General features: G+C 33.8%; 2 protein-coding genes across 7 annotated transcripts in view; one reads left to right on the forward strand and one right to left on the reverse strand.

Moving 5' to 3' along the window:
* Nucleotides 1–2,241, forward strand: part of LOC144958042 (uncharacterized) — a 39,235-nt gene extending 36,994 nt beyond the window's left edge. For all 4 annotated transcript variants that reach the window (XM_078889624.1, XM_078889625.1, XM_078889626.1 and 1 more), the window contains exons 22-23: nt 1,245–1,342; nt 1,986–2,241. In XM_078889624.1, the coding sequence (XP_078745750.1) occupies nt 1,245–1,342; nt 1,986–2,145 (258 nt within the window). In that variant the 3' untranslated portion in view covers nt 2,146–2,241. The remainder of the gene's footprint in view (nt 1–1,244; nt 1,343–1,985) is intronic.
* Nucleotides 2,242–7,145: 4,904 nt separating this feature from the next.
* The window catches only part of LOC144958043 (uncharacterized), a 120,524-nt gene continuing 113,347 nt past the window's right edge, over nt 7,146–14,322 (reverse strand). For 2 of the 3 annotated variants that reach the window (XM_078889629.1, XM_078889630.1), the window contains 3 exons: nt 9,970–10,110; nt 8,879–9,042; nt 7,202–7,438 (listed from right to left, as the gene is read on the reverse strand). In XM_078889629.1, the coding sequence (XP_078745755.1) occupies nt 7,277–7,438; nt 8,879–9,042; nt 9,970–10,110 (467 nt within the window). In that variant the 3' untranslated portion in view covers nt 7,202–7,276. Of the gene's footprint in view, nt 7,439–8,878; nt 9,043–9,969; nt 10,111–14,322 lie in introns of all 3 variants that reach the window. The other variant, XM_078889628.1, reaches the window with a different exon arrangement.

Here is a 14,322-nt window from a genome sequence, read left to right on the forward strand (position 1 = left end):
CATCATCATCATCATCATCATCATCATCATCATCAACAACAACAGTAACATCATCATATAACAATGTTTTACAACTACTACTACTATGACACCCAATATCTTTGCATTGCTTGTCAATAATGATAATGATAATAATAATAATAATAATAATAATAAAATAATAATAATAATAATTATTATTATTATTATTATATTATTATTATTATTATTATTATTTATTATTATTATTATTATTAGTATTATTATTAATATTATTATAATTACAAGCATTGCTGTCTGAATGGTGCCCATTTATTGAACATGATGATAGGTCGATCAACTCAAAATTTATTATTCAAGTGTCGGATAAAATTTAAACTCAATTTCTATTGTCTTAATAGACAATACAATTTTTGATTTTGTAAGAGAATCCACGGAGCTTTTTATTTGGGCAGGAGGAGATATTTTACATATTTCACTCACTTATTGTAAAATTATTTTCCGATGTTAAGAATGGAAAACGAATCATATAAATTTTAACAAATTAATTGTATTCAAAATAATGAAAGGAACCACTAACTGGTATTGATTCAATGCAAGTACTCCCATCTCATTGTCATCCTCACTAACCGGAAGTTTGACACACAACCCACATGCTAAAAATGATGGCTTCTGTTTACGATGGGATTTGACGAGACAAATTTGATTTTTTTAAAAATCATCCCATTATTTAATCAAATGCAAACCATCTTCATGTCAATTGTAAACACCATGCAAAATTTGGTGACGATTGGTTCAGTGGTTTAGGAGCCTTAGTGTTACAAAAAAAATCCAGTTTGTCAAATATATAATAAGATAACAATTGGATTCAATAGTCTGATGTCACGTCACCCAGCAACGGCGGCCATCATGGTTCTAAACAAAGAAAATCAGTACTTTTTATTCTTCATGCTGGCTAGAACTTTTCATATGTCTTGTGATCAGAATGTGTAAAAGTCAAAACATGATCAGATTTATAATTTATAATGTTTTTTTCCCTCTGGATACGCTCTTATGCTCGTCTGAGAAATATTTAATAAGGGCATCCGCCATTGTTCCGATAGTTTAGAGCCAGTTACTAAGTTACCATGCATCATTACGAGGGAAGTGATGTCATGACTGTTGAAGCGTATTATGATAATATAATACAAATAAAAATGATAAATATTAAAATGTTCTAGAGGGATTGAACCAGTTTCAACTATTGTCGTGTTGTTTGTATTCAGGTGGAGACCAGCGGAGGCCAAGACGAGGAAGGCGATTCAAACCACCAGGAGAAATGTACCATCTGTCTCAGTGAGTTTGAGGCAGGGGAGGATGTGCGGTAAGTAGTCTTGGAAAGCTTCTTCTCTTGAAATTTTAAAGACAACAGCCAACGCTTTGCATGGTCCCAAGGGAAAAGAATTACAGTTACAGTGGACACACTGCTCTAGTTGATGTCCAGGGCACATAACCCAAAAAAATTGACTTACTCGAAATAAAAATCGAGTTGAATGATTATTGAGTTATCCCCCTTGCACAGGAGAAAAAAAAGAATTTAAGGAAGCCTGCCTTCACTGATTCAATTATTTATTGGGAAGGGGGTGGGGGGATTTGAAGACTTTAGGGGAGGTTAGTTGGGAGTTGGAATTTTCGTAATGAGTTAAAAGAATAAAAAGAATAAGAATCACAACAAAACAAATCCGTTCATTCAATACAACATGGTACCTATCCATCATAGTGCTTTTCTATATATATATATAATATATATATATATATATATATATATATATATATATATATATATATATATATATATAAATACGCCCTCTCCTTTATCAGTCTATAAGTACAGCTTTTGTTCTCTTGCTATGTCACTCCAATTTGCCTCCTGGGGTTTAGAGCCAAATGCTCTTCATTATTAATAAATAAAAAGTTTTTGGCAGTTTCAGAAATAAATCTTATTTTCTTTTCAATTTCTTTTCCAGACGTCTTCCCTGCATGCACCTGTTCCACAGTGAGTGCGTCGACCAATGGTTGTCCAACAACAAAAAATGTCCTATATGTCGTGTTGACATCGAAGCTGGGACTAAGGGAAATCTTTTTCTCGGGGCGGATGCTTCTGGATCTGGAGTGGGTGTGTCCTAGCAATATGGACTTTATTGTTCAGTGTATATTTATTTTAAATTCCGGGTGATTTGATGTTTGAGACAGTGTATAGAAAATAAAAAGCTTTTCTCAATAGGAGGCTTTTGTTGGAGATTTTTTATCTTTTTTAAATAAGGAAGTTTTATCAGTGTTTTTTTTTATTCGTCTAAAAGTTTTCCGTGAACGTTTTCTGTTAAAATCCATTTTACTGCTGTTCTCTGGCAAAACACATATTTTAAAATTTTGGCCAGAAAACTCGGCCTTCACTTAATTTTAAATCTATAATTTTTTTTTTCAAAGTGCGGCAGTATCAGGGCCATGATTTTTGTAAGAATTTTTGGTTTGTTTGAGCCTTGAGTTTTAAGCTCCATGCATAGGGGTTATTATGTCAGAATTTTCTATCTAATGTTTTTATTGAGGGGTCATGCAAATGGACTATTTTACGTGTAAAAATTCTCTTTAAGAGCCCTTTTAGTTAAAATAAAACTCATTTGTTTGAAGTTTTTTTGGGTTATTTTTGTTGGTTTATTTATTTATTTTTAAATATTTTTTTTAATTTGGAGTCAATTTTTTTTGTTTCTTTCTATCATTCTGGAAATATATGAGACAAAAGTTTGGGAAAAAAAGCAAAAACAGCAACAAACTTACAATGTTATTAACTAATTCTAGATTAATTTATGATGCAACATTTATTCCAAAGCATTTTTATGATTGATTTACTCGAGAATGGATTGAAATATGTTTCTCTATAAATAGAAACTTGATTTTGTAAATTGAATTGATATAGATCATTCTCTTGAAAATTAGATTTATTCTTATTAAAAATAAAAAACATTCAGAATTTATTCATTTTTATTAAAGAAAAAAAAAAGATTTGCAGTTTTCATGTCAGTATGGAGTGGGATCCAAACGATATAAAATTTTGAATTTTTTTTTCTTTAGCTGCGGATATTTCACAAGAATTTGAGAGGAAAATTAATGAAAACATTTCTTTTTACGTTATTTGACTAAAGAGTGTTTCGAGGTTGAAGCATTCCACATCTGTGCTGTCTGGTATAAAAAGGTTGTATTTGCCGATACATTGCATATACGTATATGTCTTTTTTTTTCATGAAGACGACACATTAAAAAAAAAAAAAAAGTTATAATATAAGATATATCAGCAATGCCCCTTTTTCTGGTTAAAACTGGAAAGGGGAAACCAGCTTCATGAAATCTTCCACCTGGCTTGGTCGGTATTAGTGACGTTTTTTTTTTTTTTTTTAAAGATGAAAATATTGGTTGATTCCTGTTAAGGAGAAGCAACATGGAAATGTATCGTTTTCTCTGATTTTGGGGGATGCCACTTTATGAAGAAAAGAAGCTTTGCACAAAATATTTTCATATTAAATGGTCTTTACGAGAAAAACCCTCAGACTTTTTTTTTTCTCTAAATTTTAGCAAAGGGCATCCCTGAAATATTTTAAAGGGATGGAAATGTTGAACATCATGATGTCACCATTTTTTTTAGGGGGGGGGGGGGAGTATTTTTTTTTCTTCAAAAATTCAGATTTGACGTAATGTTTATGCATTTTTTACCCATTGTCCCTTTTGTAGTTTTCCTTGTATTTAATGTTGTTTTTTATGCTGCTGCTGCTGCTGCTACTACTGCTGTTTCTGCTTTTATGGGAAGAAATGGATCAATTTACTTCTATCGTTATATTCCTAAAATGCTGCTGTATTGAAAATGGGATTGGAGAAAAGCTTTGAGTCAGAATTTTTAAAATGTTGAGGGACAAATGTAACTCGCTCCTGATAATAATGATAAAGCTAATAACAATGGTGATGGTGATAATAACAATAATTATAATAGTAATAATAATAATTAACAACAACAATGATAATGATGATAATAAGATAAGATATACTTTTTTCATCCTTGCATGGAGATTATAATTCTGTATCACAACACAATTTGGTAATATATAAAAGAAATATGAACTGTAAAGATATGAAATAAAGATTGGCAAAGAACATTAAAAGTCTTAATAAGAACAGTGGAACAACAAGCGGATATGTGCTGACTATGTGTCGATAACAGAATTAGTGCTTAAGAATTAGCATTTTTAATATAAATAAATAATCAAATGAGTATGAAGATACTTTCATCCTCTTATAATGATGGTGATAATAATAATAATAATAATAATAATAATAATAATAATAATAATAATAATAATAATAATAATAATAATAATAATAATAATAATAATAATAATCTAGGTGGGGTCCTCCGACCTCCTATGGTGGGCAAAGGTCATTCATTTACTGTGTCTTCTATCCCCCTGAGTTGCTTTCTTTTGTCTTGGAATGGGATTACTTGGTTTTATCCAGGCCCTTGCTGAATTGCTGGAGTACTTGACTGAGAGGGAAACATTTCAGATGTTTAATGTTAGTTTTGAGAAGTGATTTTTTTTTCCTTGTAAATCTCCCTCTCTCTGTTTTTTTTTTTTTTTAAATAATGATTTGTAAACATTTGAGTGTATTCCTCTGGTTGGGATCCTGTGCTTTGTGTCTCTGGATGAAAAGTTTATCTGATCACAAAGTAGACTGATAGTGTATTCTTGGAATTTACATCTGTTCCCAACTTGAACTATTCCCCTTTGTGTTAATTTTCTCGTTTACTCCTTCAATGCAAATCTAGATTTTTTTTGACTATCCAATGTTCTTCTTTTTTTTTTTAACTGCGCTGAGATGACCCATAACTGTGTCGCAGCGCTGTAAAACCCTGAATACCATAAACAAACAACAGCAACAACAATAATAATAACAATAATGATAATAATAATAATAATAATAATAATAATAATAATAATAATAATATTTATGATAATAATAATATATAATAATAATAATAATAATATTATGTAATAATATTATTGATAATAATATAATAATAATAATAATAATAATAATAATAATAATAATAATAATAATAATAATAATAATAATAATAATAACAATAACAATAATAATAATAATAACAATAATAATAATGAAAATGATAATGATATTGTTAGCGCAGTTATTAGTTCTCTAATCTTTCAACCTTCTCATCATCTTCCAGTAGCTGATGTAAGTGATCTAAAAAAAGGTGATGTAACCTATGTTAAAACCAAAACAAAGAGTTGATAATTAATTCGAAGGGGGGAGAGAGGTGATGAACAGATAAGTGATGTAGCAGTGGTTAATTATTTATTGGTTAACTATTTAATTACAGCATGCATTTTCTTATCAAGTTGTATCATCATTGTATAGTGCAATTTATGATGTTATACAATATTTTTATGTGCAATTAATATTAATAACGATTTTCTTCTTCTTCTTCTTCAAATCAATGACGTGATTCTTAACCAGAGCTGCCAACTTGAAAATTTTTTTTAAAATTATAGTTCGTGAGGGATAAAAATTCTTGTTCAGTTCCTATAGACAACTTTTTAAATAACGATTTACCCTCACAAGGATTTGATAACACTTCAAAATCCTTAAAAATTATATAGTTTGGCATCTACTTGCGTTTTCAATTAGTTTAACTCACTCAATCCTAGACATGTTTGCTGATTTTCAAAATTGGAAAAAAGTGTATTAAAAATGGGCATGTACAATGTACATAGATTGTTTTATTCAACTACCATTAACATGTAAAAACAAAAAACATTAGCTTTGATACTACGCCTATAATTTGCTTTAGAAAAATGTAAAAAATAGGGATGGGGTAAAAGTAACCCGGGTAAACTACGGATATAGTCGGTGTCAGGGTCGAGTGAGTTAAGGAATCTCTTGAAGTTTTGAAACTGGAGCCAAAAAATGTTGTAATTTCTGTGAATTTTTCGTAATACTGGGCAGGTCTGTGCTTAATTTTCACTCAGGATTAAAAGTCAGAAGGATTTTGTATCCCAGTTATTTTTTTCCTATATTTGGAAGGCTTTTTTCATCATATTGTATGATATCAAAATGGAGATGCTGTTTTTAAAGAAAAATAAAGATTCTTTTACAATTTTTGAAATATTCTTTTAGACAAACTGTGTGTGAAAAAAAATGCATTTTAATTTATTTTTCTGTTATACAGACTCATTTTTAAAAATTCCTGTCATGAAATTGACATACCAATAAAATTATGTATTCTATGTAATCCAACTAGTTTATTTACGATTTATTTATTTTCACATCTTCTCAAAATAGTGATTTTGAAGTTGATTGACTTCATGTAATGGCTTATATCGTATAAAATTTCGAAAGTTTGCTGAAGGGGTGGGGTTCCTGACCTCCCATAGTGGGCAGGGAGGTACTTGTAATGGCTACTATCACCCTGTGTCTGTTTTCCAATTGCTTTCTGTCTTTGTCTTGGAATGAGATTACTTGGTTTTGTCCTGTCCTTGGCTGGGAGGGAAACAGTCAAATGTATCGTTATAAATTAAACTCTCTGTTATGCACTGTTATTATTTTTATTTCTAACATATGATTTGTAAAACATTTGAGTGTTTTCCTCTTAGTGGGGACTTGTGCTGGTGTATTGTTGAGACTTTTAGGTGATCTCAAACTAAGTCCACTGATAGTGTGCTCTTGGAATCTAAATCTATTCCCTATTTGAACCGATTCCCCTTTGTCTTCCCTTTTCTTGGATGCTTTATTGTAATTCTAGAACTTTTTACTATCCCATTTTCTTCCTTCTTACTGGCGCTGATATGACCTCAATGTGTTGCAAGCGCCGTAAAACCCTTAAAAACATAAACATTCCCAGTTCCCCTTTGTCTTTCTCTTGGGTGCATCAATTGTAATTCTAGAACTTTTTACTATCCCATTTTCTTCCTTTTTACTGGCGCTGATATAAACTAAATGTGTTGCAAGCACCGTAAAACCCTTAAAATTTAAAAACAAAAGCAAAACAAACCCCTTTGTCTTACTTTTTCTTGGGAGCTCTAATTGTAATTCTAAAACTTTTTACTATCCCATTTTCTTCCTTTTTACTGGCGCTCATATAACCTAAATGTGTTAAAAACAAAACAAACAAAATCAATTTTTTTTTTAAAACGTCCAGAATCATTTATCATTTTTTTTTACTGTTGCCAATAATATAGATATTTTGTGACATTTATTTTTCAAGTTGTTGTTGAATCCAGTTGTAGTACAACGCCGTGTTTGTGTACACACCTGGGGCATCTGCTCTTCCGCAACCTGTGCCGAATGAAGTCACGCCCACGGTTACCCACCGTCTGTCAGGTCTCTCACACATCAACGGGCCGCCACTGTCTCCCTGATAGGATGAAATAATTGTTAATAATATATTATAGAAGGAATTTGATGTCACTCTCAGGTCTTTGTTATTGTTTTTATTTATTTATTTATTTTTTTTTTTTTGCCATTCATGTTTATGAGTAATTCTCACTAGACTGTATTAACCAGTCTATAGATAGAACGTAGATGACGTCATTCAGGTCCGTTATACTTCCGGATGGCAATGTTGTGAACTCCTTAGCCAAGCGCATACTATCTATAAACGTTCATGGTTACACATCGTTTTGAGTGTTGGTCCATTATACTTCAGGATGGCAATGTTGTGAGTTTCTTAGCCAAGCGCATAATATAGAAATATGCCCTTGGCTAAGAAACTCCCAACATTGCCATCCGGAAGTATAATGGACCAACATACAAAACCTGTGTGTAACCATCAACTTTTATAGACTGGTTCATACAGTTTAGTGAGAAGTACTCATAAACGTGGATGGCAAAAACAATAACAAAGACATGAGTGGCGCCGACTTCGTTCTATCTATAGAAAGTTTGCCCTTGGCTAAGAAGTTCACAACATTGCCATCCGGAAGTGTAATGGACCAACATACAAAACTATGTGTAACCATGAACTTTTATAGTCTGGTTCATATAGTTTAGTGAGAAGTACTCATAAACGTGGATGGCAAAAACAATAACAAAGACGCGAGTGGCGTCAACTTCGTTATAATATCTATATGACTGCAGTTATTTATGGTTTTTTTTTTTTTTTTTTGCTGAGACCATCACAATGGTAAAACTTGCAATACTACAATGTTTGCTTTGTAATCCCCCTTATTATGTGAATCACATCGTTGCCATCGTTAACTTCTAGATAGTTCGAAGATGACGTCAATCAGGTCTTTGTTATTGTTTTTTTGCCATCCGCGTTTATGAGTAATGCTCACTGAACTGTTTTAACCCGACTATAAACGTTCATGGATACGCACAGTTTTGTGTGTTGGTCCGTTTTACTTCCGGATGGCAATGTTATGAGCTTCTTAGCCAAGCGCATACTATCTATAGCCCGACACTGACCAAAAAATGACGTCAGAATGCCAGTCTTTGGCCACAAAAGAAAACGAATCGTAAGTTATGTTCAATAGTTCAACCAATGGGACCACTTGTTTCCATGAGCACTACTAACGACAAATCACTTACTAGGCGGTGCAAAAACCAAATAATGACGTCAAAATGCCAGTCTTTTCGGGTTTCAGTGTCAGACTATAACTTAACACTGAGATCGCATTCACTCCCTTTATTTTTCTCTCTCATGCTACTTATTGCTACTGATTGCTGATGGTTCCAATGATGATGACAATGATGACGATGATGCCGACGACAACGATGAAGATGATGATGATGATGATGATGTGGATGGTGGTAGTGGTAATGATGATGACTGAGAACGCCACACTTGACTAACCCCACACGTGTCAACACCCCCAACAATTGGGTTTCCAGCACATAACTGACTGGCAGGGTCGGTTAAATAGTTGTCTTGAATCCCTGGGAAAGCTTTACGGCAACTGGTTCCTTTGAAAGCTTGAAGGGAAACACTCCTCAGATATCTGGAGGTTTTTTGAGAATCTGTGGGCGAAAAGAAATTGAATTTATTCAAATTGTCATCACTTCGGCAACTGAGCAGTTCGGTGAGGCTAGGTGATCTAGTGGTTTGACACACTCGACTTCGGATCGGAAGGTCCAGGGTTCGAGTCCCTCTCTGAGCGGCGTATGGTTGAGTCATTGGATAATGCTCTTTACCTACTTTCTTTTACCATACTCGGCAGTAACACACGTTATAGTCACCTGGAACAACTACAAAAGACGTCTTAACTTCTACGTCATGGCACAAGACCGGTGGGCTAGAGCTCAGTTGGTCGCTGGTTCGGATAAGTAAGTTAGCATACTCGGGTGTAAAATGAGTACATGGCCATTAACAGCTTTGTCTCTTTCGGAAAAAAAAGGAATATCGCCTAAGGTGCGTTTTGTTTCGTTAAATTTTAAGTGTAGTTGTTGAATAGTGACCCCTTTGTAAAGCGTTTTGAGTACTAATAACAACTCACTTTTCACTTTCTTTTGGCGATCGTCGCCTTGCATTGTGATCTAATGTCTAGGGAAATGTCAGGCTATACCTTAACAAAGGTTACGCCCTGCCTAGTATTGGAGAAAAGACTTGCAAAGGTTTCCCCTTTATCATCAAAACAGGATGAATGAAACACCACAGATGAATGAGATGATGTGGTAGTGGCGTAGTTAAGATTCATCTTAAGATTCACCACATCATCTCATTCATCTGTGGTGTTTCATTCATCCTGTTTTGTTGATAAAGGGGAAACCCGAAACGTTCATTTGATCTGTTTTTGTAATTAAATTGAAGCTTACATTCAATTTCACATTATTATTAATATGCAAACGTGCATTTATGGGCCTATAAAGGATCATAGAAATCGCTCTTTATCATTACTAAAGGGGGGGGGGGGGTGTAATAATAATAACAGTAGTTTCGGAACTGACCTCCAGCAATGACACCCCAGCCAGCGACAACACACTTCATCCCGTCCTTGAGTTGAAAGAATGGATCCACACAGATAGTCGTAGCGCAAGGTTTGGACAGGTCAATGGGTTTGGGCAGCTTGATAACGGCTATGTCCTTGGCTGGAATGGAAAGAAATACATTGCAACAAACAAAACAAAAAACCCTCCAAAAGCTCGATCTTTTATATAGCGCAATATCCACTAAATGTGCTCAAAGTGATTTACAAGGAGTCCCTAGCCAAAAGCAACTTTAAACATGTAGGATGAGACATGACACCTGTTAGGCGATATTACACTTTTTCCGAAAGAGATCACACTATTAACGGTCAGGTCCTAATTTTACATCAGAGTACGGTGAGAAAATGTGAGTAAAGCGCATATTCCAAGGACTCAACTATGCGCGCTCAGAGCGGGACTTGAACCCAGGACCTTCCGATCCGAAGGCGAGTGTCATACCACTGGACCACATAGCCGCACATTTCTAAAAAATATTTTGGTTTGAAAACTTTTAATGTAAATATTGATCAAACCCGAGTCTTCGTTAAGTCTATATCAGATTATGTTTTAAACCTGACACCTTCCGACCGAAAGGGAAGTGATTTAATACATTATATGTACTAAAGTCAGGAAGTATGAAGGAGTTTTAAATGAGGTAGTCTATGTGGGGTCGCAGACAGATGTTGGTCCACTTTCGCAAAATATTGAGATTGAAATATACCCTGGCTCATCACCACTGCCTTTTTCATCCTGGGTCAGGGTATAGGCCACAGGCAAACTATCTTGGTTGACCAGAAGAAAAAAAGAGTGAAAACAAAGCCCCCCCCCCCCCCCCCCCAAAAAAACCCAACAAAACAACAAAAAAAACAAAACAAATCCACCCCCCCCCCCCCTTTAAACCCTCCCACTCCAACAAACTAAGGATTGAAATTGAACCAAAAATGTAAAAACTTTCCAACAAACAATTAAAATTGTTAAATTCTCGCCTACAGAATTTCTATAAAACCGTCCTCATGAGTCTGGCGGCCGATTACACAATATTCGTTACACCTCACAATCGATCCGGCCCAACCATAGAATTAAACGAATGAGAATACGTACGAAGCCTAAAAAGTGTCCACCACACAGTGTTCCAAATTGCTTCTCAGCGATCTGAGTCACTGAACCGTGAAGTCAGTGATTTCACAGCAGGTAATCTTAATCCTGGGTGCATTCCATATTGATCCCCATCTTCCGTTTTTTTGGTGTTAATTCAAACAATTTTTCTACCCGATAATTGAATATAACATTATATTTTTTAGTTGAATATCATTTACCCTTCTTTGCTACACATCATTGTGAAATTCTCATCAAAATAAGTTTATTGGTTATGTTGTAACTTGGGTTATAAAAGTATGTACATAATAGAATTTTGAAAAGTGATTTCTCAAATATAATTAGTGATATCTCATTAACCAAACGATAGATTTCATTCGTTGATAATTTATAAGTTTTTAAATTTTATTGTCTTTTTGGTGTGAAAGTTCGGTTAGTGCGCGAAGCGTAGTTTATTTTTTTATGATTTTTTTGGTTTCACCTATCAGGTAAAAAGGGAACATACACTTGAGATACACTTAAAGATCTCAATTCACTGTGTCGTTTATGTGCTAAAGGTGCACTAACGGTTAAAGAAAAGGCTAAAACAGGAAAAACATTTTTTGTAAAGACTTCAAAAATGAAATCAAACTGTTCTTTGACAATGATATTGGAACGGACCTCAAAAATAAACATTCAGAAGTTATATGCTATAAATGTGAAAAGAAAATGAGAGACATGAAAACATATAAGAGTCTACTAGCAGTTGTAGAATCTTACAAGACCTGTGAATTGCTCACTGATGTGCCTCAAGAGAAAAAAAGAATGGGAAACTAAGACCCCAATCACAGAAGAAAAAATAGCCTTAGTTGTTCATAAAGAGAAACTGTCAGAACGATGTGGGCCAGTCTGCCGTTCTCTTGATGACATATTAAAAACAAACACAATCATATCTCAAGTATGTCATAGTCGTAGCTTCATAGGAAATCATTGCCATAGATATTACACACAAGACGTTTACAAAAAACTCACTGAAAATGTTGTTTCTAAAACATACATGTATACAAACAATGAATTAATCATAGATAAAGCTGAAACTATAAACAAATGTTTTGATGAAATAAATGGAGCTTATTATGAAATACATTCACTAATTTCTCACACAAAACCAGTCACAGAGACAATAATAGAAAGTGTTAATAGCAAGATAGAGAAATATATGACAATATACCGTAATTACTTTCCTCAAAATGTACTTCCAAAACACCACATATTGGAAACCCATTGCATACCTTTTATGAAGAAATATACTTTTGATCTAGGTCTTTTAGGAGAACAAGGAGGTGAATTGTTACATTCAACAATTTCAAAAATTGAAAAGAGAACACAATGAGAACAGAATCATCTCAATTAAAAACAATAATAAAAAGTAACCTCCTGCAGGTTTCTCCTGATATCATGTCGCATGTGCCCCCCCCCCCCTCCCCCCCCAAAAAAAAAGAAAGTTAGAGAGAAATGAAAGTTTGATGAATCAAACTAAATAATACTTAAACATCTTAAAATATTTGACATATTACGTGGTTAAACTTCCTCTAAAAATAGAGCTGTTATTTGTATATTTTGAGTTATATGTTGCTTTCTCAATCCCCTCCCCTTTTTTTCTCTTTTCTCTCTATCCCTTTCTCCCTCCAACTATCCTCCGTTCAATAGCTACATCCTCCACCACAAATCTTTTTGTTCTTTCTCATACCTAAACAGATCCATACACACACTAGCAACTCCCCATCTCTAACACAAACACATACACAAATATAAACACACACATGCATTGACACGCAAATTACTCAATACCCAAATTACTTAATATCTATTTATAAATGGGTTTGGACGTATTAATGGACTCTAATAGTTTTCACAATGACTTTTAAAATAAAATGAATTCAATTTTTTGTAAACACAGATAAAGTGCTGGGTATCTGCTTTTTGAAGAAAGTGAATATATAATATTAAAGTATGTTTGATGGCATTCTAAATATTTTCTGTAATCTTGAGTTGTAATACAAGAGAGATTGCATATTGAATCCTCAAGGATGTCGAATGTTGAATGGGAGGGTTCAAATATCAGACGGAATAGTGAAATAACCAAAGTTCCGGCACATGTGAAATTTTGTGAGTAATTAGAAATAGTCTTTGACTTTTAATTAGTGAATTTTTTTTTCACTTTGGTCGTTCAAATTTTTAGATAATTAAGAGTTTATTATGCATGATTGAGTGAATTTAAAAAAAAAAAATACTCCGAAAGTTAATGCTTAGTGTGAAAATTATAGACATCTTATTATTAATAAAATTATATCAGAATAAAGATCATCTTCTCCTTTTTCTAAGTAATCACTTTGTATCTTTAAATAACATTTTTAAAAAAATTAAAAACCGGTTTAAAAATACCATAACAAAGGTTGATAATTTCAATAGCCACAAAAGGCTCTGACTGAATAGCAGAAATCGGTGAAGCGTGACAGTATGCATTGTGAGAGCAGGGGTAAAGCAGGCTGAACTAAAAGATCGCTTTTGGAACAATGAAAGCATTCAGCGCCATTTTATTGTTGGCTGAGAATGTAGTCATTACCATTCATTCGGTCTCTATGTCAACATAACGACACAAGAAAAACAACAAACAATATCAAAATCCACAATAGAATTGTTCAGAACTGTTGCGTATATTTATGGCACAATGAAGCTGTCAAACAATGAAGTTAGAGAATGTGTGTAATCATGTATTATAATAATCTATAATGTGTTTTTCAACCACCACATCATCACTGTCACTACAACTACAACCACCACCACAATATCATCACTAACACTACTACTACAACCACCAGCACCACATCATTATCACTACCACTACTACTACACCACCACCAGCACATCATCATCACTACCACTACTACTACAATCACCACAACCACATTGTCATCACTACCACTACTACCGCAACCACCACCACCATATCATCATCATTACCACTACTACTACAACCACCACCACCACTACTACTACAACCACCACCACATCATCATCACTACCTCAACTACTACAACCACCACCACAATATCACTACCACTACTACCACAACCACCAGCACCACATCATTATTACTACCACTACTGCAACACCACCAGCACATCATCAGCACTACCACTACTACTACAACCACCACAACCACATCGTCATCACGACCACTACTACTACAACCACCAC

The sequence above is a fragment of the Berghia stephanieae genome, chromosome 12, assembly GCF_034508935.2.
Source record: "Berghia stephanieae isolate SIO BIC M18660-M18661 chromosome 12, UCSD_Bste_1.3, whole genome shotgun sequence".
NCBI lineage: Eukaryota > Metazoa > Mollusca > Gastropoda > Nudibranchia > Aeolidiidae > Berghia > Berghia stephanieae.